The 25541-nt window shown below is 44.3% G+C and overlaps 1 protein-coding gene across 1 annotated transcript in view; it reads left to right on the top strand.

Annotated features, from left to right (window-relative positions):
* STK3 (serine/threonine kinase 3) overlaps window positions 1-25541 on the top strand; it is a 450433-nt gene that overhangs the window by 260049 nt on the left and 164843 nt on the right. The window contains exon 9 of the mRNA XM_082257854.1: window positions 16549-16750. Coding sequence (XP_082113980.1) covers window positions 16549-16750 — 202 coding nt within the window. The remainder of the gene's footprint in view (window positions 1-16548; window positions 16751-25541) is intronic.

Raw genomic sequence — 25541 nt, 5'->3', positions numbered from 1 at the left:
AGGTTTGTCTGAATCGGTGATTCAAACGTTGTTAAAAGCTAGGAAATCTACTTCTAGGAATATCTACCATCTTACGTGGAAGACGTACATTGCATGGTGTGAGTCTCTTGGGGTTTGTCCTCGCTCCTTCTCGGTGGCTCCCATTTTGACCTTCTTTCAACAAGGGTGAGGGGGGGGGGGGGGGGGTGGTGAACAGAAATTGGCCTTGAGTACCATCAAGGGCCAGGTTTCTGCTTTGGCTGTCTTCTTCCAATGCCAACACATTGGCATTGCCACACACTCCCTGGTGTGTACTTTTCTTCAGGGTGTTCGACATTTGGTTCCTTCAGTGTGGTCTCCGTTGCCGCCTTGGGACCTTTCCGTCCTCCAAAAGCCTCCCTTTGAGAACCTTCGTGAGATTCCCTTGCTTAAGCTGTCTCAGAAGGTGGCATTTTTAGTGGCTATCACCTCTGCGTGCAGGGTTTTAGAACTGGCGGCATTATCCTGTCGTTTACCTTACTTGGTGATTAACAGAGATAGGGTGGTTCTTCGCCACTATCCGTCGTTCCTTCCAAAGGTTGTCTCTGATTTCCACTTGAATGAAGACATTGTGTTGCCTTTCTTGTGTCCCAGCAAAGCATTCTAAGGAAATTGCCTTGCATGCCTTGGATGTGGTTCGGGCAGTTATGGTGTACCTGGCAGCTACCCTCCGAAAGGGTTGTCTGCATCCTCTGCAACCATTTCCTGATGGATCAGTTAGACAGTGATTCAGGCCTATTCCATCAAGGGTCAAGTTCCTCCTTTCCCTGTTTCCGTCATCAGGTGTCAGTGACACAGGTTAGCAAGGCGGCCACTTGGTCGTTGGTGCACACTTTCTCAAAGTTTTATAAAGTAGATGTGTTGGCATCTGCGGATGCTTCTTTTGGCCGCAAGGTTTTGCAGGCTGCTGTTGAGAGGACCTGGTCCTCTTTGAGGGTGTTTTTTTTTTTTTTTTTTTCCTTTTAGGTGAGCTCCAGTTGTTTTGGTTGAGCTCCCATTGCCTGGTTGGCTACTGTTTAGCCTTGGGAATTTTTTGCTGTTCCCACCCCTCATGTTTAACACTGCTTTGGGACATCCCAATGGTTAAGATGATCAGGAGTTGTGTCCGTCATTGAACGAAACAGAAAATGGTGTTTTTGCCTTACCGTAAAATCGATTTCTCTGATGTTCATTGACGGACACAGCACCCACCCCTGCGTGGAGTTGTAATTCTTCTGACACTGCTTGTAACAAAACTGAGTACCTACGATATAGCAGAGAGAGGGAGTATACACCCTGGGACTGCCATAGGCGTAGCCAGACTTTTTTTCTGCCTGGTGTCCTACACCTGTAGGGGGCAGTATAACCCAATAGTCAAGAAGATTCTGGAACGGTGTCCCTCAATGAACATCAGAGAAAATTATTTTACAGTAAGACAAAAAATCAAATTTTTTTGTTGTCATTTTCAATAAATTAAAATCTGCAGCTTTTAATAAAGGAGTTGTGATGTCATGAAGGTTTTTTTTTTATCTTAATACATTCTATGCATTAAGATAAAAAGCCATCTGTGTGTAGCAGCCTCCCCAGCACCCCCTAATACTTAACTGTGCCCCCTCTCTGTCCAGCGATGTACATAAGTCCCTTAGCTGTCCTGGGACTATCCCTCCTGATTGGCTGAGATACAGCCGCGGCGCCATTGGCACCTGGGGCTGTCAATCAAAGTCAGTTTGCCAATCAGAAGAGAGAAGGGGCGGGGCTGAATGGCGGCTACTTGTCTGAATGGACACACGGAGCTGCAGCTTGGCTCGGGAGTCCCCATAGCAAGCCGCTTTCTGTGGGGGCCATTGATAGGAGGGAGGGGCCAGGAGCAGCGTAGAGGGACCCTAAAAGAGGAGGACCTGGGCTGCTCCGTGCAAAACCAACTGCACAGAGGAGGTAAGTATAGCATGTTTTTTATATATATATATTTATATAAAGAGACCTTACAATCATTTTAAATAATACCATATGATGTTGGCAGGAAGGTCATTGATTAGGGCAGGGGTGTCAAACTCCATTTCATTGCGTGCCACATTAGCATTATAGTTGCCCTCAAAGGGCCGGTTATAACTGTAGAATTAGATGTCCAGAGCACCCCACGTCCCCTTACACGGGATTTCAAGAACCCCCCCACCATAAGTCTATGTCACCCACCCTTCCTTACATCACAATGCACCCCCTTACCTTGTGCTGCTGCCAGGAAGAAGATGCAAGTGGATCTAGGAAGAAGTGCAGGGTCTGGAGGAGGGCTAGAGTCAGCTTCCAGAGGCTGCTGAATGCTGAGACCAGGAGAGGAAAAGGCAAGGTGGTGTTGCGGCTGCACAGAGAGGTTTAGGATCTGCAGAAGGAGTTCTGCCCCCCTCTTTGCTGCTGACTGCTGAAAAGGGGGGGGGGGGCAAAGATGAGCCTTTCTGCAGCCGCACAGAGGAGTGCAGGATCTGGCAAAGGAGTTCTGTCCTCTCTGCTGCCGACTACAGAGACAAGGTGGGGGCAGAGACAAGGGGGGTGTCGCAGCTGCAGGAGAGGTGCGAGGGCCACATGAAATGGCCTGGGGGGCCGCATGTTGGACACCTGTGGATTAGGCATTTGTTATAGAGTAACAATACTCTGTTCCCATTTTTCAGTTTTTCTGTGTTCTTGACCACAAGTGGCCATTTTAACATGGTATGCAGCAATGATTCACTGTCGTCGTCATCCTCATCATCAGGAAACCCACCCTGGGAAATGTAATGCAGCCACTGCTGGAGTACATGTATGTACACAGTAAGTGGGCACATCAAAGCTGCGGGTGATAAATTAAAATCTATTTTTAGTTTTTTTAAATCAATTCTTTTTTTGGTCAGGTGAGATTTATAATATATATTATTTATTCTATATATATATATATATATATATATATATATATATATATATATATATATATATATTAGTGTCAATATGAAGGCTATCGGAGCAGCTCCTCTTTTCTTACTATTTTCTAACAAGCTTAACTTATAACATTGGTTGAATGGTCAGATAAATCGTGTACTTTGGACAGCTGCTGTAATTTCCTGGAAGTTCAATAAAAGCATTGTGCTGTGTAAAATAGAGTTACATCTAATGATTGGTAATTCTAAGTCGAGGTTGCTGCTATGTAGTGAAAAAATCCTAGCTTTAAAATTGTATTAAACCCTGGAACTGTATTTTTTATGTACAGGTAAGCTTATAATAAAGCTTACCTGTAGGTAAAATTAATATCTCCGTAAAGAGATATTCTTCTTAGCAGCAGCTAGTGACATCACCAACGCATGCGCTCCTAAGGAATGGCATACCCGTGCCCTTCCACCTAAGCGGTGTGGTGCCGCCAAGACTTCTGCTTTGTTTTAAAGCGGTTGTATCCCGCTTTTTGACACTTTTACCTACAGGTAAGCCTATAATAAGGCTTACCTGTAGGTACAAATAATATCTCCTAAACCGGCATGGTTTAGGAGATATTTACAGTGCATGCAGCCGCTCGCGCGAGCGGCGCATGCGCTCTGAAGGTCCGGGGGGACCTTCAATTAACTTGCCGGGAGCTTGCCGGAAAAATCACTCTCGCGCGCATGTGCGGGAGTGACGTCATCGCGGCTCCGGCCAATCAGCGCGCTGGAGCCGTCTCTTCCGGCCAATCAGCGCGCCGGAGCCGCCGAACCCGGAAGAGACGACGAGGGATCATGGCAGCGCCCGCATCGATGTCCGGGGTTCCGTGTCGGGGCTTCGTTTTAAGGTAAGTTAAACATAATGGGCTAGTATGCGATGCATACTAGCTCATTATGCCTTTGTCTTGCAGGTTTTTTTTTTTTATTTTTTATTTTTCATAGAGTTTACAACCGCTTTAAGGCAAGTCTTTCATGTGCTAGTATGTGGTACATAATTATAATCCTTTGTAGGTGGAATTTTTTTACAGGGTTTACCACCGCTTTAATAATGCCGAATATTAGTCTGCTTTGGTGTTCTGACTCTGCAACTGAGAGTTACAGCTCTTGTACAGTTTACACACTGCCACCCCTGTCCTCATGTGTTCCCTCTTAGGCCCCTTTCACACTAGTGCGACTTGTACCGCGATTTTGGACCGCAAAATCGCATGACAAGTCGTTTTCCATTATTTTCAATAAGCCCCATTCATATCAGTGCGTTTTGAAGTCGCACCGACTTCAAAGTAGTTCCTGCACTACTTTGCCATGATTTGATTGCGTTTTGAGCCATAGCCATTGCTTTCAAAATCATGGCAAAATCGCTGTAAAATCGCGTCGCATAGTGTGAAAGGGGCCTTATATGAATGGAGGCGAGAAGAGGGCATGTAGAGGACACAATCCCGTCACTGTATTAGAGCCAGAACACTCAGTCAGTGCTGGAAGAAGAGCGCTGACTATAATACCATTTTTACACCATATGCAGCAGCAATCGAGACTTTCGATGGCCATCATTAGAGGTAACTTATTTTGTACACTGTGCAATGAAAAAAAGATCCGGAGTTCTACTTTAAGATCCAGTGAAGGAATGTGAAAATGAAAAAGGGTAATTCGATAGCAATAATACTGCAGCTCTGAGTATGGTGTATGCAGGTTATTTGCTGGGATTTCTGTCTGTGTGGGTTCACGCTCGCTCGCTCAAGTGTGTGTGATTTATGCTTTGCTGTGTTTTATGTGTGCATCCCTAATCACAGAGGACTGCAGGAACATGGGAAGTGCCTTTAACCACTATTTAATTAGTACTAAGGGATATATGTTTATACAAAAATACTAGTATTCATTTTTAAAGTTAATCACGTGAATAAAAGTATTCCTTTACAAACCCCAGTATTTAATCCAGTTACTCACTAGGGGGAAAACCTCTGGGGGACTCTAGGATGGAAAAAGACCTGGGGGTCTCAGCAGATGACAAGCTCAGCAATGGCATGCAATGCCAAGCTGCTGCTGCAAGCAAGCAAACAGAATATTGACATATATTAAAAAGGGGATTTACTCCAGAGATAAAATGATAATTCTCCTACTCTACAAGACTCTGGTCCGGCCGCATCTTCAGTATGCTGTCCAGTTCTGAGCACTGGTCCTCAGGAAGGATGTGCCGGAACTGGACAGAGTCCAGGGAAGGGCAGCAAAGCTAATAAAGGCACTGGAGGATCTCCGCTATGGGGAAAGACTACAAACATTGAACTTATCTTCTCTTGAGAGGGGATATATTAGCAATGTATAAATACTGGTGATTCTAGCATTGGGAAAACACTTTTCAGGAAAGGGAATTAAAAAAGGCACGTGGCCATTCACTGAAATCGAAAGAGTAGCTGTTTAACCCTAACCACTTACTGCAGTTTATATACTGTGGCAGTGTGGCTCTAGTGCGCAGAACGATGTACCTGTACGTAGTTTAATTTGATAGCCACTAGATTCACTATCGGGGATGTCAATCAATGGGTCCCGCGAACCTGATATTCGCCAGCCACCCGCGATCATTCCCGAGAGGCAGAACGGCGATCTTCATATGTAAACAAGGCAGATCGCAATCCTTAGAGGGAGGAAGACCGAGATCTTGTGTTCCTCCAGTCAGAGTGACCCCCTCACAGTTAATAAGCACCCCCTAGAGACACACTTATCCCTTTGATCTCCCCTGATGTTAACCCCTTCCCTGCCAGTGTCATTAGTGCAGTGACAGTGTAGTGACTGTAATAATGTCACTGGTCCTCAAAGTGTCAATAGTGTCAGATGTTCCATTTGTCTGCTGCAATGTCGCAGCCCTGCTAAAAAACGCTGATTGCCGCCATTACTAGTAAAAAAATAAAAATGCTATAAATATATTGCATCGTTTGTAGACGCTAAAACTTTTGCGCAAACCAATTATTATACACTTTTTGGGATTTTTTTTTATACCAAAAATGTGACAGAATACATATTCGCCTAACTTGATGAAAAAATACGTTTTTTTTTTTTTACATTTTTATATTGACTGTGTTTTATAGCAGAAAGTAAACATTTTTTTTTTTTTTTCAAAATTGTCGCTCTTTTTTTGTTTATAGTGCAAAAATAAAAATCGCAGAGGCTATCAAATACAACCAAAAGTAAGCTCTATTTGTGGGGAAAAAAAGGACATACATTTTATTTGGGTATAGCGTCGCACGACCACGCAATTGTCAGTTAAAATAACGCAGTGCTGTATCGCAAAAAATGGCCTGGTCATTAAGGGGGTAAAACCAGAACTGGTTAAACTATGTAGAGGGTTCTTTACTGTCATAGTGGTAAGGATGTGGAATTCTCTTCCACAAGCAGTAGTATCAGCAGGGAGCATCAATAGTTTCAAAAAACTATTAGATGGGCACCCTAACGATCACAACATACAGGGATATAAACACACTCACACACCACAGGTTAAACTGGATGGACTGGTGTCTTTTTTTTCAGCCTTACCAACTATGTAACTCTCAAATCTATCAGCTAAAAAAAATGTTACCGGTGTACCTTAAATTGTTGATAAATCTTGGGTAATCAATACATTTTTTTTATTTATTTTTTTTTTAAACAATAATCATCCTGTATAGTTGACAGGTTTTGCTCCAAGATTTGCTATAACCATTAGTGACCGTAAATTAAACACAACTGGACTTTAAGCTTATTCTTGAAAATGTTTCACCTCTGTTCCAAGTGTCTTTATTACTCCATCTGTTCTTTAGATGAACTGGAGAATTCACTTGGGTGAGTTTGAAAGTTTTTCAAGAATTGTCAGCATGTCAAGTTGCTTGATATTTCATACTCAGATGAGGCATCGTCCAGATATCTTTTTTTTTTTTTCAGCTTGTGAGCCTGTGATACCCATCTTTCAGTTTTCAGTGCTGTGATAGTTTGACTGACAATTTGGCCATGCAACACTCTACCTATTTTATTTTAATATCATTTTGTTTATCTTGAGACAAATCTTTCTTATGATGGTATTAAATAACATTTTTGTTTTAAATTTTACTATAAGGGAAATGGCGATCTGTAAATTTTACTATAAGGGATTTTTTTTTCTTCTCCTGGACGCCTTTGCTCCTGGCAGGAAAAAACAGCTTAACCACTTCCATACTGGGCCAATTCTGGCACTCTGCTCCTACATGTAAAAATCATCATTTTTATTCCTAGAAAATTACTCAGAATCCTCTTACATTATATGTTTTTTTTAGCCGAGACCCTAGGGAATAAAATGATGGTCATTGCAACTTTTTATCTCACACGGTATTTTCGCAGAAATTTTTCAGTCGCATTTATAAAAAAAAAAATAAGAAAAAAAGTTCCATAGATTAAAAAAAAAAAAAAAAAACACTACAGTAAGCCCAATTTTTTTGCATTATGTGAAAGGTGATGTTACACCGAGTAAATAGATACCTAACGTGTCATGCTTAAAATTGCACACACTCTTGGAATGGCTCCAAACTTCGGTACTTAAAATTCTCCATAGGCAGTGCTTTCAAATTTTTTACAGGGTACCTGTTTAGAGTTAGAGGAGCTGCTGGGCTAGAATTGTTGCTCTCGTTCTAACGTTTGTGGCCATACCTCACATATGTGGATTGAATGCCGTTTACATATGTGGGCGCGACCTATGTTTGCGTTCACTTCTGCATGCAGTGACGGGGCACTTTAAATTTGTTTTTGTCTATTTTTTTTTTTTTTTTACACTTTCCCCTAATTTTTTTTGATCACTGTAAGCATCCCTTGATCATTGATGTAAACATCTCTTGTAAGTGGAATAGTGCATGACAGATCCCCTTTATGGAGAGATCTGGGGTCAATAAGACCTAAGATCTCTCCTACAAGCTGGAAAGCCAGAGGTAAAAAAAAAAAAAAATCTCGACTATCCAGCCGTGAATACGGCAGTATTTACAGCTGCTAGGCCTGTCATGACGTCATAGAGACTGCCAGGGACCATCTGTTTCTCAGTATTCAGTAGAGTCTATGGTGTACTTCCCGCGCCGGCAGATTCATTCTCCAGCTTGCCGATCACACGGGCAGGCCGGTAGAAGCACCAGAGGGAGGCAGGAGGGGGAGGACGTCCCCTTCCAACGCCGGTAAGCACAATCAAGTGGCTAAACAGCTGCCATGATTTTTCTTAAGGTGAAGAAAATCAGCAGCTATAAAAAAATTATATCTGATTGATGCCTGCAGCTGCACCTATCATTCAGATATCCCCACACAAAGCCCAGGACGTCAAATGACATCCAGCGGTATGGAAGTGGCTAAAAGCACTTTTAGGCACGTTTACGTATTTATTGATTTCATTGTCCAGAATATTAACGTATTCTGGCTATTGGAATGAATGAACCCTCAAGTGGTGAATGTGCCTAGCATTTACACGCTCTCCTGGAACCACTAGTGGTGTTTTTTTTTTTTCAGTCTGCAAACGCTTATATGTGTATGGCTATGTAGTCTAACAGAGGTGCATTTACAGGCTAAAAAAAAAAAAAAAAAAAAAAATTGAAATGCCTGTGAAAGCTAAACATTTTATGTCCTGTGTGCATGAGGCCTAAAAAGAAAAAAAAAAAGACCAAACAATTTGAAAAAAAAAAAAAGCATGGTTCCCTTTCTGTTATAAAACATATCAATCAAATATGTATGCTAGGGTAGCTACACCCCCCCCCCCAAAAAAAAAAAAAAAAAAAAGAGACTATTTGGGAAAGTAAACACCCCAAATTGATCTCATTTACACTTTAAAGATAAAAATAAAAATGTGGTATTGAGGTGGCAAAAACATGGAGTTTTGGAAATGGTGCACTAGATAAATGAATGTAGTGGTCATATACAGAGGCAAGATGGAGAAGAGGGGGTTAGTGTATGCACATGCAGGCTAAGAAAGGTGAAGGGGTTCATATACATGTCACATGTAGAGGCAGGCTGGAGATCAGATGAAGAGGAAACGGTTTTACAGTCAGTGAAAATCCCTCACCATAAATCACCTGTTGCTGCTGACCCATTCATCCGCTTCCCCATTTATACTACTATTTCCTCTTTCCTTTATTGTAAGAGCAAAGGGGAGGGATCAACATTGTAATTTGTTTACTATTGTGAGTGCTGTGATTCCTTATCACAGAAGTCACTTGGTACAGAGCCGCTTGAATCAGCTCTGTAATTTGTGTCTGTCAGCTGAACCATCTAGAAATTGGCTCAGTTCACAGCCATTAACGATGGCAACGACTGCCTGACAGTGCTTTCTCCAGTGCTGTTTATAAATTGAACAAGAGAAATAACAGTCCACCATTCTGCTGTTCATAAATGTATGGCAGTAGTGAAGTGGTTAATAGTCTTCAGCATGGTTTTGCTTTGTGTCCTTTAAGGGTCTTCGCGGTAAAACAAAGGAAGTAACAAACTCTCCGTTTTGTATTGATGTTTTACCAAACAAAATGCATCACAATGCTTACAATTTTAGGGAAAAAAAGTCATGGCATACCAAGTATTGAAAAAGCTCCCTTTAACATGAACAAGCTATCTATCCTTCCTGGCAAATAAGCATGTACAATGTATGTGATCGAAATACACCAAAAATCAAACTGATTCTTAACATGGTACTTCCTGGTGATGGAGTCTTCTTCCAGGATCCTCCAGAATGCCTCTTGCTTCTCAGAGTCCTGCAAAGCTTCCTTTTTGTCTCTAGCACAAACAACCAGTACTGCTGCTTTGTCTTGAGCCCATGGTTTGTTCAAGTCCTTTTCCCTTCCCCCTACGTCCTAGCATCATTTCCTGTTCTGAGCTTCATGAACCAGTCCAACAGGTTCGTTAGCTTATCAGTGGAGGAATCTTAGCTTCTAAACAATACATCGTCTTAAAATGTTATTCCATACTTATGCTATAAACATCACTAAAATAGTCATAGCAACATAAGCATTACAGAATACCCAAGGGCCTTCATAATGGTCTTTGGCTGTAACTACCTTTGCTACCAATTTATTATGCAGCATATTTTTTTCTCTCCAAGAACACAGATGTACAGGTGTTAAATGTCTAGTGTCTGAAATACAATGTAAGGCTGAATTTGGTTTTTGGTGGTCTGATCCACAGGTCATGCCACCACCAATGTAGATGTTTCCTGCGTAGTTAGATAACACAATTTATTTGATTGTGCTCTGTTGGAAGTCACTTTTCTAAAAAGTTTTCTTCCATCTGCCTCCTCTGTTTCTACTCTGATAGCATTCTGTTTCCATGACATGGAAGAGAATCAGAGCTCATGGACAGGCAGGAACATGCTGTAAAAGTAATTAGGATATCACAAACGGTCATCGAGTTTAGCTAATTGGGACCATCTGACGAGCAGCAGCATTCTGCCAGTTGGGCTGCATCCTCTATTGTGAAACAATGCAGATAAGAGGAGAATTCAAGCTCACTTTACTGTTTAAGCCATTGTTAATTGCTGGCTGTCCTTTCATATAACTGTTATTGAAATATATACTGCTAAGAAGTTATGTTTGCCCTGTACAACAAATGAAATATTACATGTTGTACTTATTACTGCAGCCTAATCCCTCTCAAGAAATTGTTGTGTCATAGGCGGTATGTCAAGTTTTACTACCACTATTATTATAGTATGCAGATTGCTGGAGGGAAATGGCGATCTTTAAGAACTCTATTGAAATTTTGGAAAATGTGTTATTTAACTTACCGATCTTTGCTATTACACATTTACCTTTTAAAAATGTATTTCAAAGATGGTAAATAATGTATTCCCTGCAAACTAGTTGTTTATAAGCTTGTGTTTACTGTGCATGAGGCATAGGAAAGGTGAACTCCAGACCTAAAAGAAACAAATTAATGCAGCTTCTCTGGAATGAACTTCTATTTTTGCTCCCTTTTGGCCTTTTAAACATGCAATTTAAAGTGATTGTAAACCCAAATTTGTTTTTTAAAAAATAAAGTCATACTTACCTGCTCTGTGCAATAGCTTTGCACAGAGCAGCCCTGATCCTCCTCGGGTCTCTTGCCGACACTCCTGGCTCCTCCCCCCTGTTAAGTGCCCACCATAGCCATCCACTCGCTATAGGGGCACTCGTGCATGCTCGCTCCCGAGCCATTCTCTGTGTCCTTTGACGCATAGAGTGCAGGTAAGCCCCGTTCTCCCCACGATGGCTGTGATTCACAGCAGCGGGGGGGCCAATGGCTTCGCTGCTGTCTATGAGGCTATGAGCAGGGAAAGAGCTGAAAGAACTGCTGCTCTTGGGCACATTGCTGCATCGAGATTGGGCTCAGGTAAGTATGAGGGGGGAGCTGCACGCAGAAAATTATTTACCCTAATGCTGAGGATGCATTAAAGTGGAGTTCCACCCATTTTCGGAACTTTAGATCTATGTAATCCCCTTTAAAATGGCTTTTACCAATGGAAACTTTTTTTTTTTTTGCTAGTAAATACCTTAATTTTGGCTTTATTCCTCCTCTCCTCACTTCCTGGTCCGATCGGCGATGACGTCATTCGGCGATCCGCAGTGTCTGCTGGGATGTATTCTATTCCAGAAATCTCGCAGTAGCTGTATCTGTACTGAGCCGTGCCTGTCCCGCCTCCGCCCCGCCTCCGCCCCGCCTCCTCTGATTGAGTTTCATTGTATGAATGTATTAAGGCTGTTCTCTGCCCCGCCTCCGCCCCGCCTCCTCTCATTGAATTGCATTGTATGAATGTATTAAGGCTGTTCTCTGCCCCGCCTCTGCCCCGCCTCCTCTCATTGATTTGTAAGAGGAGGCCGCTGCTCTTCCCCGATCGTTGGGGAATCGAGTCTGGAGATCCGCCCGCTTGTGTAAACAGAGCGGGCGGATCTCCTAAGTGACAGGCAGGGTCAGATTGCAGGGTTCAGCATAGCTGAACATGCGATCTGTCCTTGTGTCACTCAGTCACCTCCCCCCACACGTCAGTAAGCACCAAGCATACATTAACCCCTCCCTCTCCAATAAAATTAACCCCTTCCCTGCCAGTGTCATTTTTACAGTAACAGTGCATATTTATAGCACTGATTACTGCAGTAATGTCACTGGTACCCCCAAAAGTGTCAAAAATGTCAGTCAAGGGTCCGATCTGTCCGCCGCAATGTCGCAGTCCCGGAAAGAAATCGCAGATCACCGCCATTACTCGTTAAAAAAAAAAAAACACCAAAAATGACAGAAATCTTTCCCTTAGTTAGTAAACGCAATAACTTTTGCGCAAACCAATCAAAATACGCTTATTGCGATTTTTTTTTTTTTTTTTTTTTTACCAAAAATATGTAGCAGAAAACAAATTGGCCTAAAATGATCAAAAAATGTTGATTTTTACATTTTTTTTTTGGGGGGGGGGGGGAATTCCATATAAAAAAATGTGAAAAATATTGTTATTTTTTCAAAATTGTCGCTCTTTTGTTTATAGCACAAAAAGTAAAAATTGCACAGGTGATCAAATACCACCAAAAGAAAGCTCTGTTTGTGAGGAAAAAAAAGGACATAAATTTCATTTGGGTACGGCTTGGCATGACCCCGCAATTGTCAGTTAAAGTCACACAGTGCCGAATCGCAAAAAGTGGCCCAGACGTAAGACAGCAAAATCCTCCGGTGGTTAAAGTGAAATTGTTCAATAAGCGCAAAAAAAAAAATGTTGATCCTGCTAGAAATCCTGTAAAGTGAAAACACCCTGTGCTCCCTTCCTCTGCTGCATGGCTATTTGTTAGCATTGTACCCAATTCATTCAAATACAGAATATAGAACCACTCTCCCCCATGTTATGGAGATCAGGCAAGGGGGAGATGTCCTGTACTCCTAATACACTTCATGTTAAGACAACATCTAAGGACTAGTAAACTGCAATATATGTTATTTTTGTTCTTGGATTTTAATACTTTTTAAATATTTCAACAAAGCACAGTAGCAACTATAATGAAAATGTGACAGAATATCCATGGCAATGTTTAGGTCTTCATTTAATTCAATGGTGAAAGAGGGCAAATTGGTAGCTCTTTTTTATCACCAGCCAAGTACCCACAGGTGCTGACAAGGAAAGGGTGTGCGGTCACCACTTTTACTTTCAAAACATTGGACAGCAACCTAAAGGAAATCTATGGTCCCCTCATTTTCATTTTAGAATATCAGCACTGTAATAACAGTATAAATGATAGTTATTTTTGGCAATCCAATATATGTTTACCTGACAAAATCTCTTTTCATGTAGTAAGTTCTGCCTGTCTGCCGGCCTTCTCTTTTCACAACTTCCAGGATTTCCGGCATGCTTTACAGCTTCTCTTGGTTTTGGCATTTCCCAATTCTATAAAAAAAAATTAAAAATAATGTTTTGATGGGAGTTCTGTTTTTAAGCAAGCACATTTTGTATGATCAAGTTTTTAATACCATTCTTTATCGAAGCCTTGACTCCACAAGCTCAACAAGTAAGAAGGCCTTAAAGTAGTTTTAAACCTCAGACATGAAATATGAACAAAGCATATCCCTCTATAGTGTGTACTTGTCTCAATCCACAGCACTAAGTGTAATTTCTGTCTGCTGCTTTATTTCTCTGCTATTGGCATGAATCACTTCTGACAAGTTTTCCTGACTCCAAGAGAAAAAAGGTGACCTAGGATGAACATTGTGGGGGAATGCTCCTTCCCTCCAATCAACTCTCAGACCTTTTCTCACTGAGCTCTGCAAGATAGACAAAGGAGACAAAAGCACACAGCCGACCTAGTGTAATACAGTTTTATTAAAAGACATCAATTGTGAAAGCAGATACACTCACATATTGGCAGACGATTCTGGGCATGTACACAAACTCCTGTCCTATATGGCCTCTTCAAGTGTAACAGGGAGCTCGATCACTGCTCCTGTAGCCTTGTGTGATGGTCCCCCCAATGATCTGGTAGCCAAGCGGTCCGCTCACTATGCTCCCGGCGTCTCCGGCCAATGCGCCTGCGCCTGGCCCGGCCTGCACGGTCACTACCACGCATGCGTGCCTAAAACCCGGCCAGAAGACCGGTACTCGCAGGGCGATTAAGGCAAAAAGGAAGGAAGAAGCAACAACATGTCCCAGTTCGTTGCTATGATGATGCGTTTAGGAGGCGTGGCCTCCCTCTTCATGTCACTGAGCTCTGCAGAGTGTAATTTCAGGTCTCTGCCCCCTTTTTCTGAACACTCTGACAAGCTTTATAAAGTCTGCACTTTGAACGGATTTAGAGAAGACTGCAGATAAACAGATACAACTCATGTAGGAGGATTTGTTTCATCTCTTAGTATCACCTGTGGCCAGTCACTTTACTGGGTACATGTAAGGGTTTACAACCACTTTAACTATTTTAAAACTGAAGCTGTCTTTCAAACTGTATTTAGACAGAAAGATTTGTACCAATAGAAAAATACAAATTTGCAAGCACCATTTGATCATTAAAAGCCCATTTTTAGATAATCAACTGAATTCTTGTGGCTAGTTAAAATTTGATTGTATTTGTGATTCCTGGTGGACTGAATCATGTATATGAAAAGTTTAAAGCAGAACTTCACATAAGAGGGAGGTTCCACTCTTCCTCCTCCTTTAGATTTGGCACATTTTCTTTTTTGGGGGCGGGGAGGGAACCTGATTTTGACAGTTCATCCCCTTTCCCCGTATCCTTCTGGGACACATCACAGTTCCCAGAAGACTGCGGGACTAATTGTGCATTGCACAGTTGGAAGCTGGCTGTAAAGCCCTCAAGGCTTCACTGCCAGTTTCCTTAAGGCTGGCCATACATTATACAATTTTCTGTACAATTTTCTGTACAATTTTCTGTACAATTTTCTTGAAATTTACCTTCAACTAGGTAGTACAAAGGCCTGCCTAAATGGATACAAGTGAAAGTGTTGTTTGGGTTTGACCTCACATCATGTGGTTTGTGGTAAATCTAACAGAAAATTGTACATGTATGGCCAGCCTTAATGAAGATTCTTGCACCTGGACCCAAAGCTGATTGAAGAATCGGCTCAGGTGAGGACATTCTGGGACAGGGGAGTGTCCTTATAATAAAAGTCAGCAACTACAGTATTTGTAGCTGCTGACATTTATTTATTTGGGGAGACTGGAGCTCCTCTTTAAGGCTGGGTTCACAGCTAGCATTTTGTAAATGCACTTTTTTGCGCAGCATGCATCGGGCAGCCCATTCGTTTCATTTTAATGGGCTGCGCCACTCGCTTCAAATGCGCCAAAGCAGCTCATGTAGCTTGTTGGGCATTTAGGTTGGTGCATCTGCTTGCTGCATTTGGGGTGCTGTTGACAATGAATGGCATCACTTACGACATACGTTTTATGGGTGCCTTTGAGCATGTGCACGAAACACTCAGGTTTGAGCCCAGGCTTAGGGCTCTTTCACACGGTCCGCCTCCGTAGGCGGATCCATGCTGCTCAGCAGGGATCGATCCGCCGATCCCCGCTGAGCCGGCGGATGACAGCTTCGTCTCCGCTTGCAGTGGGGAGAGGGAGATGTCACAGCCCCCGCTGCTCTCTATGGGGGATTGGATGAGAGCGGACCGCCTGTCCGCTCTCATTTGATCCCTGAACGGATGGAAAAATAGGGTTTCCATCCGTCCAGATTTCACGGACAGGATCGGATACGGATGGCAGCGGGTGTCAGCGGAGGTGTCTCCGCTGACATCCGCTGCCCCATAGAGCTGCATGGAGGATCTGATCAGATCCGCCTAAAAAACTGACAGGCGGATCTGATCGGATCGCCCATGTGAAAGGGCCCTTAGGGTATTGTACTTCATTTTTATTTTTGTTTTTACATGCAGTGAATCAAATGTAAGGCATCCAAAATGTCCAGAATATTTGGTGAACGCTGTTTGATTTGTATATTTCCTGGACTGAGCCCTAGCTGTTGTTTGCTGTATTTTGCGCATGTGGATACTACTGTACGTGTCATAACTGAAAATGTGGATGAGTCCATAGTCCCTTATACATAAAACAAAGTGTGGGAGAAGCGATGTCTTTTTCCTTTTTGTTTTCAAATATTTGTGCTCCATATGGGGTTTATGAATCATACACTGGATTATCATCAGTTCGGCTGTGCATTCCAGGAACATTACTGCCACTGATTGGAAATGCTGTTGTATCCAAAGCTGGAATCTGTTCTTTTCAACAATTCCCCCAGCATCTGCTGAGCAGATCTTTCTGTTACTAAAAATGACTTGCTTGTTTTTTCTGGGGATGAGAGAGCAGTAAAATTATGGCAGCGTCTATAAATTGACATCACACTTCATGTTTGCAGCACAAAGGTACCTCCTGTTGTTCCTCCCCAACCCTACTGTCTTAGCTGCACTTTAATTGTAAATTATGACCCAGAAAAGTAGTCAAACTAATAAAATGTGCGGTTAAAGTTCATTGTTTTCCAGCCTGGGACGTTTAGTATTTATGTCAGTTTGAGGTTTTTGTGATGTGGTTTCGGGGGAAATAAATTTATATAAACTGATCTTTATTCTTGGGGTATAATATTTCAAAGTGTTTCCATGAAGGCTAATCATGGAATTGGACTTTAGTAACTCTTTGTGCTCCTGTCGTCTTTGTTTCTAGGAGGAGGACGAGCTGGACTCTCACACAATGGTCAAGACCAGTTCTGAGAGTGCGGGGACCATGAGAGCGGCTAGCACCATGAGCGAAGGAGCTCAGACCATGATTGAACACAATAGCACCATGCTGGAATCTGATTTGGGGACCATGGTCATAAACAGTGATGAAGAGGAGGAAGAGGAAGAGGAGGATGGCACCATGAAGAGTAGGTTTTGTTATACATGGCGAGAATTTAAAAGTTATACCAACATAATCTCAAACAAAGATTTCAAAGCAGTTTGAAATTGAAGGTTCTTCAGTCTAATTTGCTTGTTCAGCATGTACAAGTCACAAAACCGATCGATATGAGTCCAGTGAGGTGTTCTATGAGCATGAGCATTATGAAAAGCTTATATTAATCATCTAATTGCCACATGCATCATTTTTTGGTCTTCTGCTCTCAGTTCCTAAAATCAATGTTCAAAGCTATAACTCAAGCCTTTTTTTTGCCATAATGATAATTATTTACAGCAAATTTCAATATTTACTGTAAATAAGGATTCTTACAGGAAATGATGCATGCATTTTAGTTTTATGAATTGATTTTCTTTGTTTGCAGTCGTTCATCATTAGCAGGCCGCAATGACGAACTTGTAGTGTCTATCTGCTTTCTATAAGGCCTCTTCCACACGAAGGGTCAGATCAGGTCCACCTGTCAGTTTTTCAGGAGGATCTGACCTGACCAGACCGTCCATTCATTTCTATAGAATGACGGGTGTAAACAGAATTGTGTCCGTTTACACCCGCCTACCTCCGATCCCATACAGTCCTCTAAAAGAAAAAAACTGTTGGGGATCCGTCGTCCGTCTAGGCAGAGCGCATCAGAGGACATTCGAGTGTAAATGGACACCGGACCACCCATAAAACAGAGCGTCTCTGTCTGTGTCCGCTCTGCATAAACTGCATAAAGTCAGCGTACACGAACCTGTCATCTGCCCGCTCTGCTCTGATCAGTAAGGGATCAGGGGACGGATCCCCCGCTGATCAAAACTGAGTCTGCCCTATGTGAAAGGGGCCTAAGAGTAAAAATGTTTACTTGTAAAAGGTATGCTGCAGTAAACACTCTGTGATATGAAGAAAAGGCCAACAAAACACAAGTTCTGTACCACATTTTAAAGCTAGACTGGAGTGCTGGAGGTGTCATTCCTCCGAGGGCACTCTCTTACACATTTTCTGGGAATGTCCTGTCCTTGCCTCCTTTTGGGACCCAATGCTTCAGTTCATCCAGAGGTTCACAGAGATTCACGGATGTGGCTTTGCAGGGGGATCCTAAGGCGGTGCTGCTTAACCTCACGCCTATGTCGAAGAAGAGATACCGCAAATCCCTACTCAAGTACCTCTTAAGTGCTGCCCGTGCCTGCATTCCAGCTATCTGGAAACAACAATCTGGCCCCCAGTTTCGCAATGGCTTGCCAGGGTGAACGAACTCGAGCACATGGAGGAGCTTACATCCGAGCTTCGGGGGACAAGAGAGGCTCACAGGACTAGGTGGATACATTGGAACCTATTTTGTGTCTCCGAGTACCTGCCATACTCTGACCCTCCTTAGGGGGTTGGTGCCGCTTGGGTTGTAGCAACTTTTGCAGCCCATTTTGGGCGCCCTTCTGGCCAGTCCGATCCTTTCGAGAATCCCTCTCATCCCGTCCTGGTTGGCATGGGGGGATATGCACTCCTTCCCCCTTGCCTTTCCCTTTTTCCAATCCTTCCTTCTATCTTTCCTATAGCATCTTTCCTTTTTTCACTCTGGTTAACAAAAAATGAAACAAAATCTCAGGATGCACTCAGGCTTCTTCCCACTTGGAGGTCTGTTCCTCTGTTCTCCTTCACTAGTTGGTTTGCTAGTTTGACTTTGGAGACAACCTTCGCAAGGTATGTTTGCCTCCCTTACACGGAGGCCCTGGGAATAGCGCGTTCTCTCCACAATTGTAATTTAAAGCAGCGGCTCACCTTTTTATATTTTTTCTTACTGTCCGCTTTTGGCTCCCCGCACTTTTGTGTTGTAATGACAAACCTGTTGTTTCATGTATCTGCATATTTGCTTGTTGCCTGTTTTTGTATTCTTCAAATAAAAAATTAAAAAAAAAAAAAAAAAAAAAAGCTAGACTGGAAAACAACCTAACTAACCTACTACTCCGGTAAAAGCAGACATTTTAGTTAAATACATTTTTAAACACACGTGGAATCTAAACTGCTGCATCATGGCAGTGCCAAACTCTTGGCTATCTGTGTTCTCACAACGGTACATAAAGTATATAGCAATGCACAAACGGAGAGCAGACTCACCCTAAGGCAACCCTTTCTTCCTTAAAAGTACAGCAACACACCAGAAGCCCTGACTTTTGCATGGCAGCTGAAGACTTCCAGTGTGTGTCTGTGGCTTGAGGCGAGCCACCTCTCTGTGCATCAATATATACAGAGTCCCATAATTTGGGACTCGGGTACTTTAGAGATGGGGACCTCACTTAGCAGAGGTGCCTTGATATGACAGTGTGGCTATTTACAAATATATGCAAGGAATGGCAGAATGTAAAGTACATTTGTTTTAAATCTGGCCAGTGCATATAGAATGATCAAATGCAACAACATTGAAGGATTAGTATATTCATTAAGAAGACAGAGGAATATATGCAAATTTTGACCTTTCTTGCAGAAGACAAGCTTGATCCGGAGTCCTTCCATATCCTGAGCCTCGCTGTTCGTAATGTGTGGACGTATAATTAAAGACCCCAGTATGACGGTCTAAATAAGTAGCAGGTCCACTTACTCTTTACCTTCCTTGACTGAGCCAAATCCTCTATCATTTTTTCTCACGTGCTTCCCCCTCCTAGACATTGCAGCACATGGTGGGATGGTTTCAGCAACAGAAGCAGTGCTGCTATCTAGAAAGTAGTGTGCAGTTCTAAGGGTTTCTAGGTGCTAAGGGCTCATGCACACTGTTGCTCCTAAAGAGCCTTGGAGCTTTTGGCATTTTTGCCAAAGCCCCTGAACACAACTCAATAAAAGCCTATAGGGTTGATTTACTAAGGCTCCTTTCACACGAACGATCCGATCAGATGCGCCTGTCAGTTTTTTAGGCGGATCTGATCGGATCCTCAATGCATCCCTATGGGGCAGCGGATGTCAGCTGTGACATGTCCGCTGACACGTGCTGCCATCCGCATCCGATCCTATCTGTGAAATCCGGACGGATGGAAACCCTATTTCTCTATCGCTCATTGACAGACGTAGTCTTCTTGATTCTCAAGAGCTGGGTTATGTTGTCTCCGCAGGAGTAGGACTAGGCAGAAAGACAAAACGTTCTGGCTCCACCTTAGGGGCAGTCCCTGAGGGTATATCCTCCCTCTCTCTGCTACAGGGAATCAGTTTTTTTCTGTCTAGTCAGGAGTAAGGACCTAAGTTCCTTGCTGGGATCTTTTTGGTCCTGGCAAGACTTTTTTTTTTTTTTCTTTAAGAAAAAGACATTTTTTTAGGTAGTTTTTCTCCAGTGTTTTTTCCTGTGAGATCTTCAAGCAAAATGCCGGACTGGGCGATACTTGTGGTCACCCCAGCCGGCCTACGAGCGCGCGCAGACCATGGCATTGCGCTTGGTCGGCCGCGACACATTCAAGTAAGTATGCGGGGCCGGGCGACGGGCTGGATGTTGAGATCCAGTGGTCACCCCGGTTTCTGCCTACGAGCGCGTGCAGACCAGAGCTCCGCGCTGGGTCGGCCGCGACGGAGTCCCAGTGGAGGGACTGACCTTGCGAGTTAAAAGTCTCGCTTGGACGCCAGGAACCAGAGAGTCGAGACGTCCGGAGTGGTCCACAAACCCCCACCCCGGTGGAGAGGGTATTGTGAAGAGAGGGTGCCTGTCGGTTCGGTATGGTGAGTAAACGTTCCCTTTTTTCCTCGTTATGAGGCAGTATGTATTATGGGCCCCTCCATATATGGTCAGTATATATCTGATACTTACAAGTCCCCCTTGTAATACAGCATGTGTTTGTGGGAAGTGGACTTGGTTTAAGAGCTAACACTCTACCCAGCAGACTGTAACATTACAGCAGACATAGGAGGTATTATCCTACCTTATTTGTAGTGTATCTCCTGTAGATCCATATATCGCCTCTTAGCAGAGATGCAGGTGGATGTGCTGGGAAAAGGATTTCGGCGGTCCGCCGCCATTTTGCTGTAGACCTAGTGCATGTATGTCCTCAGGTCACACCGGCCGCCATGTTTTTGGAGTCTTATGTCTCCTCTATGGGGGCGGCCATGTTTTGTGAGCCCAGCTACCTCGTGGAGAGCTGGGAACGCCGGAAGGCGTACACAGGGGGCGGAGCCACGTCCTTCTACCCGGGAAAAAGCAAACAGCTCCTTCCAGTCTGTGTAAGACAGACGCTGACTGCAGTGGGTTGGAAGCTGCACTGCATCGGTTGGTGAGCCTTGGGGGTCCCTCTCTCTCTCTGTGGGATCGAGAAGCAGGTACTCTGAGGGGCGCTATTGCGCTAGGGGGAGACACACAAAAAAAAAAAAAAAAAAAGTTTTTTTGTTTTGCTGGCAAAAGTGTCCTGAATTAACATGGACCCTGCCACTCATGTATCTCCTCCGGATCCCCTCGAGGGGTCTGCGGGATCCTCCAGCACCCCACTGACGATTGAATCATTGTCAGCTATTATGGAAACTTTTGTGTCTCGGGTGGAAGTGGCTTGTCAGGGACAGGGCGCGAGAAAGCGACCCCCGCCTAACCCCATATTATCTGAAACCTCGGATTCAGACTCTGAGCCCATTTCTGCAGTTGCAGGTACTTCATCTGGGATTGGTGTCTCGGGTCCTGTCTCTTCAGACAGTGAGGAGGATGTTTCGGCATCCGCCATAGCCCGAGAGGAAGCGTTGGTAAACGCACTCATTGTATCTGTTCAAGAGACCTTAAGGTTACAGGGTATTCCATCAGAAATAGCTGAAACTGAAATCCCTTTTGGGACTAAAAAACGCATCAAAGTGGCGAAGGTTTTTCCATTGCCCAAATGTTTTGGCAATCCAATCGAAGAAGAATGGCGTCTGCCAAAACGCACTTTTACTATTTCTAAACGCATTGACAGGCGTTATCCGTTTGAGGAAACCCTCATTAAGAAATGGACAGAACCACCTGTGGTGGATTCACCAATTGCTAGATTGAATAAAGCCAGGGTTATTCCTTTAGAAGACGCTCCGTCTTTTAAAGATCCAGTGGATCGCAAGATAGAAGCTATGTCTCGCACCATGTTTTCCTTGATTGGATCAGCTTTCAGACCTATAATAGCTATTGGTCTGGTTTCGCAGGCTGTAACTGAATGGACCAAGTGGTTACGCCGGGACTTAGAAGAGGTCCCTCAGGCGGTATCAGATTTGTTGGAACAAATGATACAGGGGTTACAGTTTGTGTGTGATGCGGCGTTAGACGCCACTCCATTATTGGCGCGAGCATCAGTCTCAGCAGTGGTTCTCTGGCGTACACTGTGGCTAAAAGGTTGGTTAGCCGACCAAGGTTCCAAAAAAGCATTGGCTAATATCCCCTTTTCAGGAGAGCGTCTATTTGGAGCCAACTTAGATGAGATCATTAAGGATCTCACGGGTGGAAAGAGCACCTTTTTACCGCAAAATTTTAAAGGTAGAGGAACTCGTCAAAGACGAGGGCCTTCTTTTTCTGCTCACAAGAGGTTTTTTCGTCCCGCGGGTGAAAAAACTAAGTCCTCCAAAGCTCCTGCAGGGGGCGTCAGGGGTCGTTGGTCGGGCAAGCAAAAGCCCGCCCCCTCCAGACCTGAAGATAAACCGTCCAAAGCCTGAAGGTGCGCCCCCACCCATAACTGGGGTGGGGGGACGTCTTCGCCGGTTCCCGGATCCATGGCTTTCCAGAATCCCGGACAAATGGGTTTGCGAAGTCATAAGGTCAGGGTACAAGATCGAGTTTCGATCTCTCCCACCGGCGCGATTCTTCCCTTCCAATATCCGACTATCCTCAGATCGTTGAGAAGATCTGCGGAGAGCAGTCACAGATTTACTACAACAAGGAGTGGTAGTCCACGTTCCTTGGACAGAACGGTTTCAAGGGTTTTATTCGAACCTATTTACAATACCCAGGAAAGAGGGCAAAGTGCGTCCAATTCTGGACTTAAGAGCACTCAATTCTTTTGTCAACATAAGAAGATTCAGAATGGAGTCCATTCGCACAGTAGCAGCCTTCCTGCATCCAGGGGATGTCCTAGCGTCCATAGACATCAAGGACGCCTATCTTCACATTCCCATTTTCGCAGGACATCAGCGGTTTCTACGCTTTTCCGTAGAAGAGAACCACTATCAGTTTGTGGCGTTACCTTTCGGTCTCGCCACGGCTCCGCGGGTCTTCACAAAGGTGTTGGCCCCAATGTTGGCACTTCTGCGCCAAAGAGGCATATCGATTCTTGGTTACCTAGACGATCTTCTGCTTCATGCAGAGTCTCCTCAGACCTTGCTACAAAACATAGAAATTACTATGATTTCTTTACAGGAATTCGGGTGGCTGGTGAACCAGCAAAAGTCATTTCTGGTTCCCACCCAGAGGCTCGAATATCTGGGTCTAATTTTAGACACAGTCAGGACAAGAGTTTTTCTTCCAGTAGGGAAACTCCGAAAGATTCAATCAGCAGTCCAGTTGTTACTGTCCAACAGCTGGTCTTCCCTTCGGACTTGCATGAGGGTTCTGGGGTTGATGGTGGCTTCGTTCGAAGCAGTCCCATTTGCCCAGTCCCATACCCGAATTCTTCAGCAAGAGATTCTTCTCAGATGGAATCGGAATCCGGAATCCCTGGACAATCAGATCCGATTGAGCAAACAGACCAGAGAGTCTCTGGTCTGGTGGCTTCGGTCTCCAATGCTCAGCCAGGGAAAGTCATTTCTGCCAATATATTGGACGATAGTGACCACGGATGCCAGTCTATCCGGATGGGGAGGAATTCTCGGTCAGTTATCTGTCCAGGGACTTTGGTCCCCGGAAGAATCCAGGTTACCGATAAATGTATTGGAACTGAGAGCGATCAGACTTTGTCTGATTCACTGGACCGAGCAGCTCCAGGGCAGCCCGGTTCGGATCCAGTCGGACAATGCCACGGCCGTGGCTTATGTCAATCACCAGGGGGGCACCAAGAGTGTCCGAGCGGCCAAAGAAGTGGCTTGCATTCTTCGCTGGGCGGAACGATTTGTTCCAGCAATCTCTGCGGTGTTCATTCCGGGGGTGGAGAATTGGCAGGCAGATTATCTCAGCCGTCAGACTCTGGATCAGGGGGAATGGTCCCTCCATCCAGACGTTTTCCACCAGTTGTGCCTACGGTGGGGCACCCCGGATGTGGATCTGTTGGCATCACGATTCAACAGGAAAGTTCAGAGATTCGTGGCTCGCTCCCGCGATCCTCTAGCAGAAACCGCAGACGCACTGATCGCCCCGTGGGGGCAATACCAGCTAATATATGCCTTCCCTCCTCTCGCGTTACTGCCAAGACTTCTTCGCAGGATAGAGGAGGAAGGAATTCCAGTAATTCTGGTAGCTCCGGACTGGCCTCGTCGAGCTTGGTACGCCGACGTGGTCAGACTGGTGGCGGATGTCCCGTGGAGACTTCCTCTCAGGGAGGACCTACTGTCTCAGGGACCGATCTTCCATCCTGCTTTACGATCGCTGGCTTTAACGGCCTGGCTATTGAGACCCAGGTGCTGAAGGACAAAGGTTTGTCAGCTTCAGTTATTCCTACTCTAGTTGAAGCAAGGAAAGCGACTTCCAGAAAGATTTATCATCGCACATGGAAGTCCTACATGGCATGGTGTGAACCGTTGGGGTTCCGTCCTCGGTCTTATTCGATTAGTCGAATATTAGCTTTTCTGCAACAAGGGGTTGAGCAGAAACTGGCCTTGAGTACTATCAAGGGTCAGGTCTCAGCGTTAGCTATCTTCTTTCAGAAGCCTTTGGCTACTCATTCCTTGGTGCGGAATTTCATCCAGGGGGTGCGACATCTGGCTCCGCCAGTGCACGCGCCGTTACCCCCCTGGGATCTTAATTTAGTGTTGTCGGTACTTCAGAAACCTCCCTTTGAAGATATTAGGGAGATTCCTCTACCTACGTTGTCCCAGAAGGTGGCCTTCTTGGTGGCTATTACTTCTGCACGCAGGGTGTCAGAACTGGCCGCATTATCTTGTCGTTCACCATATCTGGTGGTTCATAGAGATAAGGTGGTTCTTCGTCCGAATCCATCCTTCCTACCAAAAGTGGTTTCAGAATTTCATCTGAATGAAGAAATTGTATTACCTTCCCTGTGTCCTAAGCCCAGTCATCCTCGGGAGTTTGCTTTACACTCCTTGGATGTGGTCCGGGCGATCAGGGTATACTTGAAAACGACAGACTCGTTTCGCAAGACGGATTCACTTTTTGTGATCCCAGATGGACCCAAAAAGGGGTTGCCTGCATCTGCCGCGACCATTTCCAGATGGATCAGACAGACGGTAGTACAGGCTTATTCTATTAAGGGTCGGGAGCCCCCGTTCCCTGTTAAGGCGCACTCCACTCGGGCACTTAGTGCGTCATGGGCCTTTCGCCATCAGGCGTCAGTGGTCCAGGTGTGCAAGGCGGCTACCTGGTCGTCGGTGCATACCTTTACTAAACATTATAAAGTTGATGTAATGGCATCGTCTGATGCCTCGTTTGGCCGCAAGGTTTTGCAGGCCGCAATTTGAGGAGACCAGCGGTCTACCTCGAGGGTTTTTTTCCGTTGGAAAATTTTTCTTTAGTCTCATTCTTTGTTTATAATGAGCCTTTAAAACTTCTAGTTTGGCACCGGTTGGGCCTTCTAGATTGGATTTGATTTTGTCAATCCCACCCCTCATTTGTGGCACTGCTTCTGGATGTCCCAGCTCTTGAGAATCAATTAGACTACGTCTGTCAATGAGCGACAGAGAAAAGGATTTTACGGTAAGATCTTACA

Source organism: Pelophylax lessonae, assembly GCF_965119305.1.
Source record: "Pelophylax lessonae genome assembly, chromosome: 5".
Classification (NCBI taxonomy): Eukaryota; Metazoa; Chordata; class Amphibia; order Anura; family Ranidae; genus Pelophylax; species Pelophylax lessonae.
The sequence above is the reverse complement of the archived record's forward strand: the minus strand, read 5'-3'. Positions and strand labels throughout refer to the sequence as shown.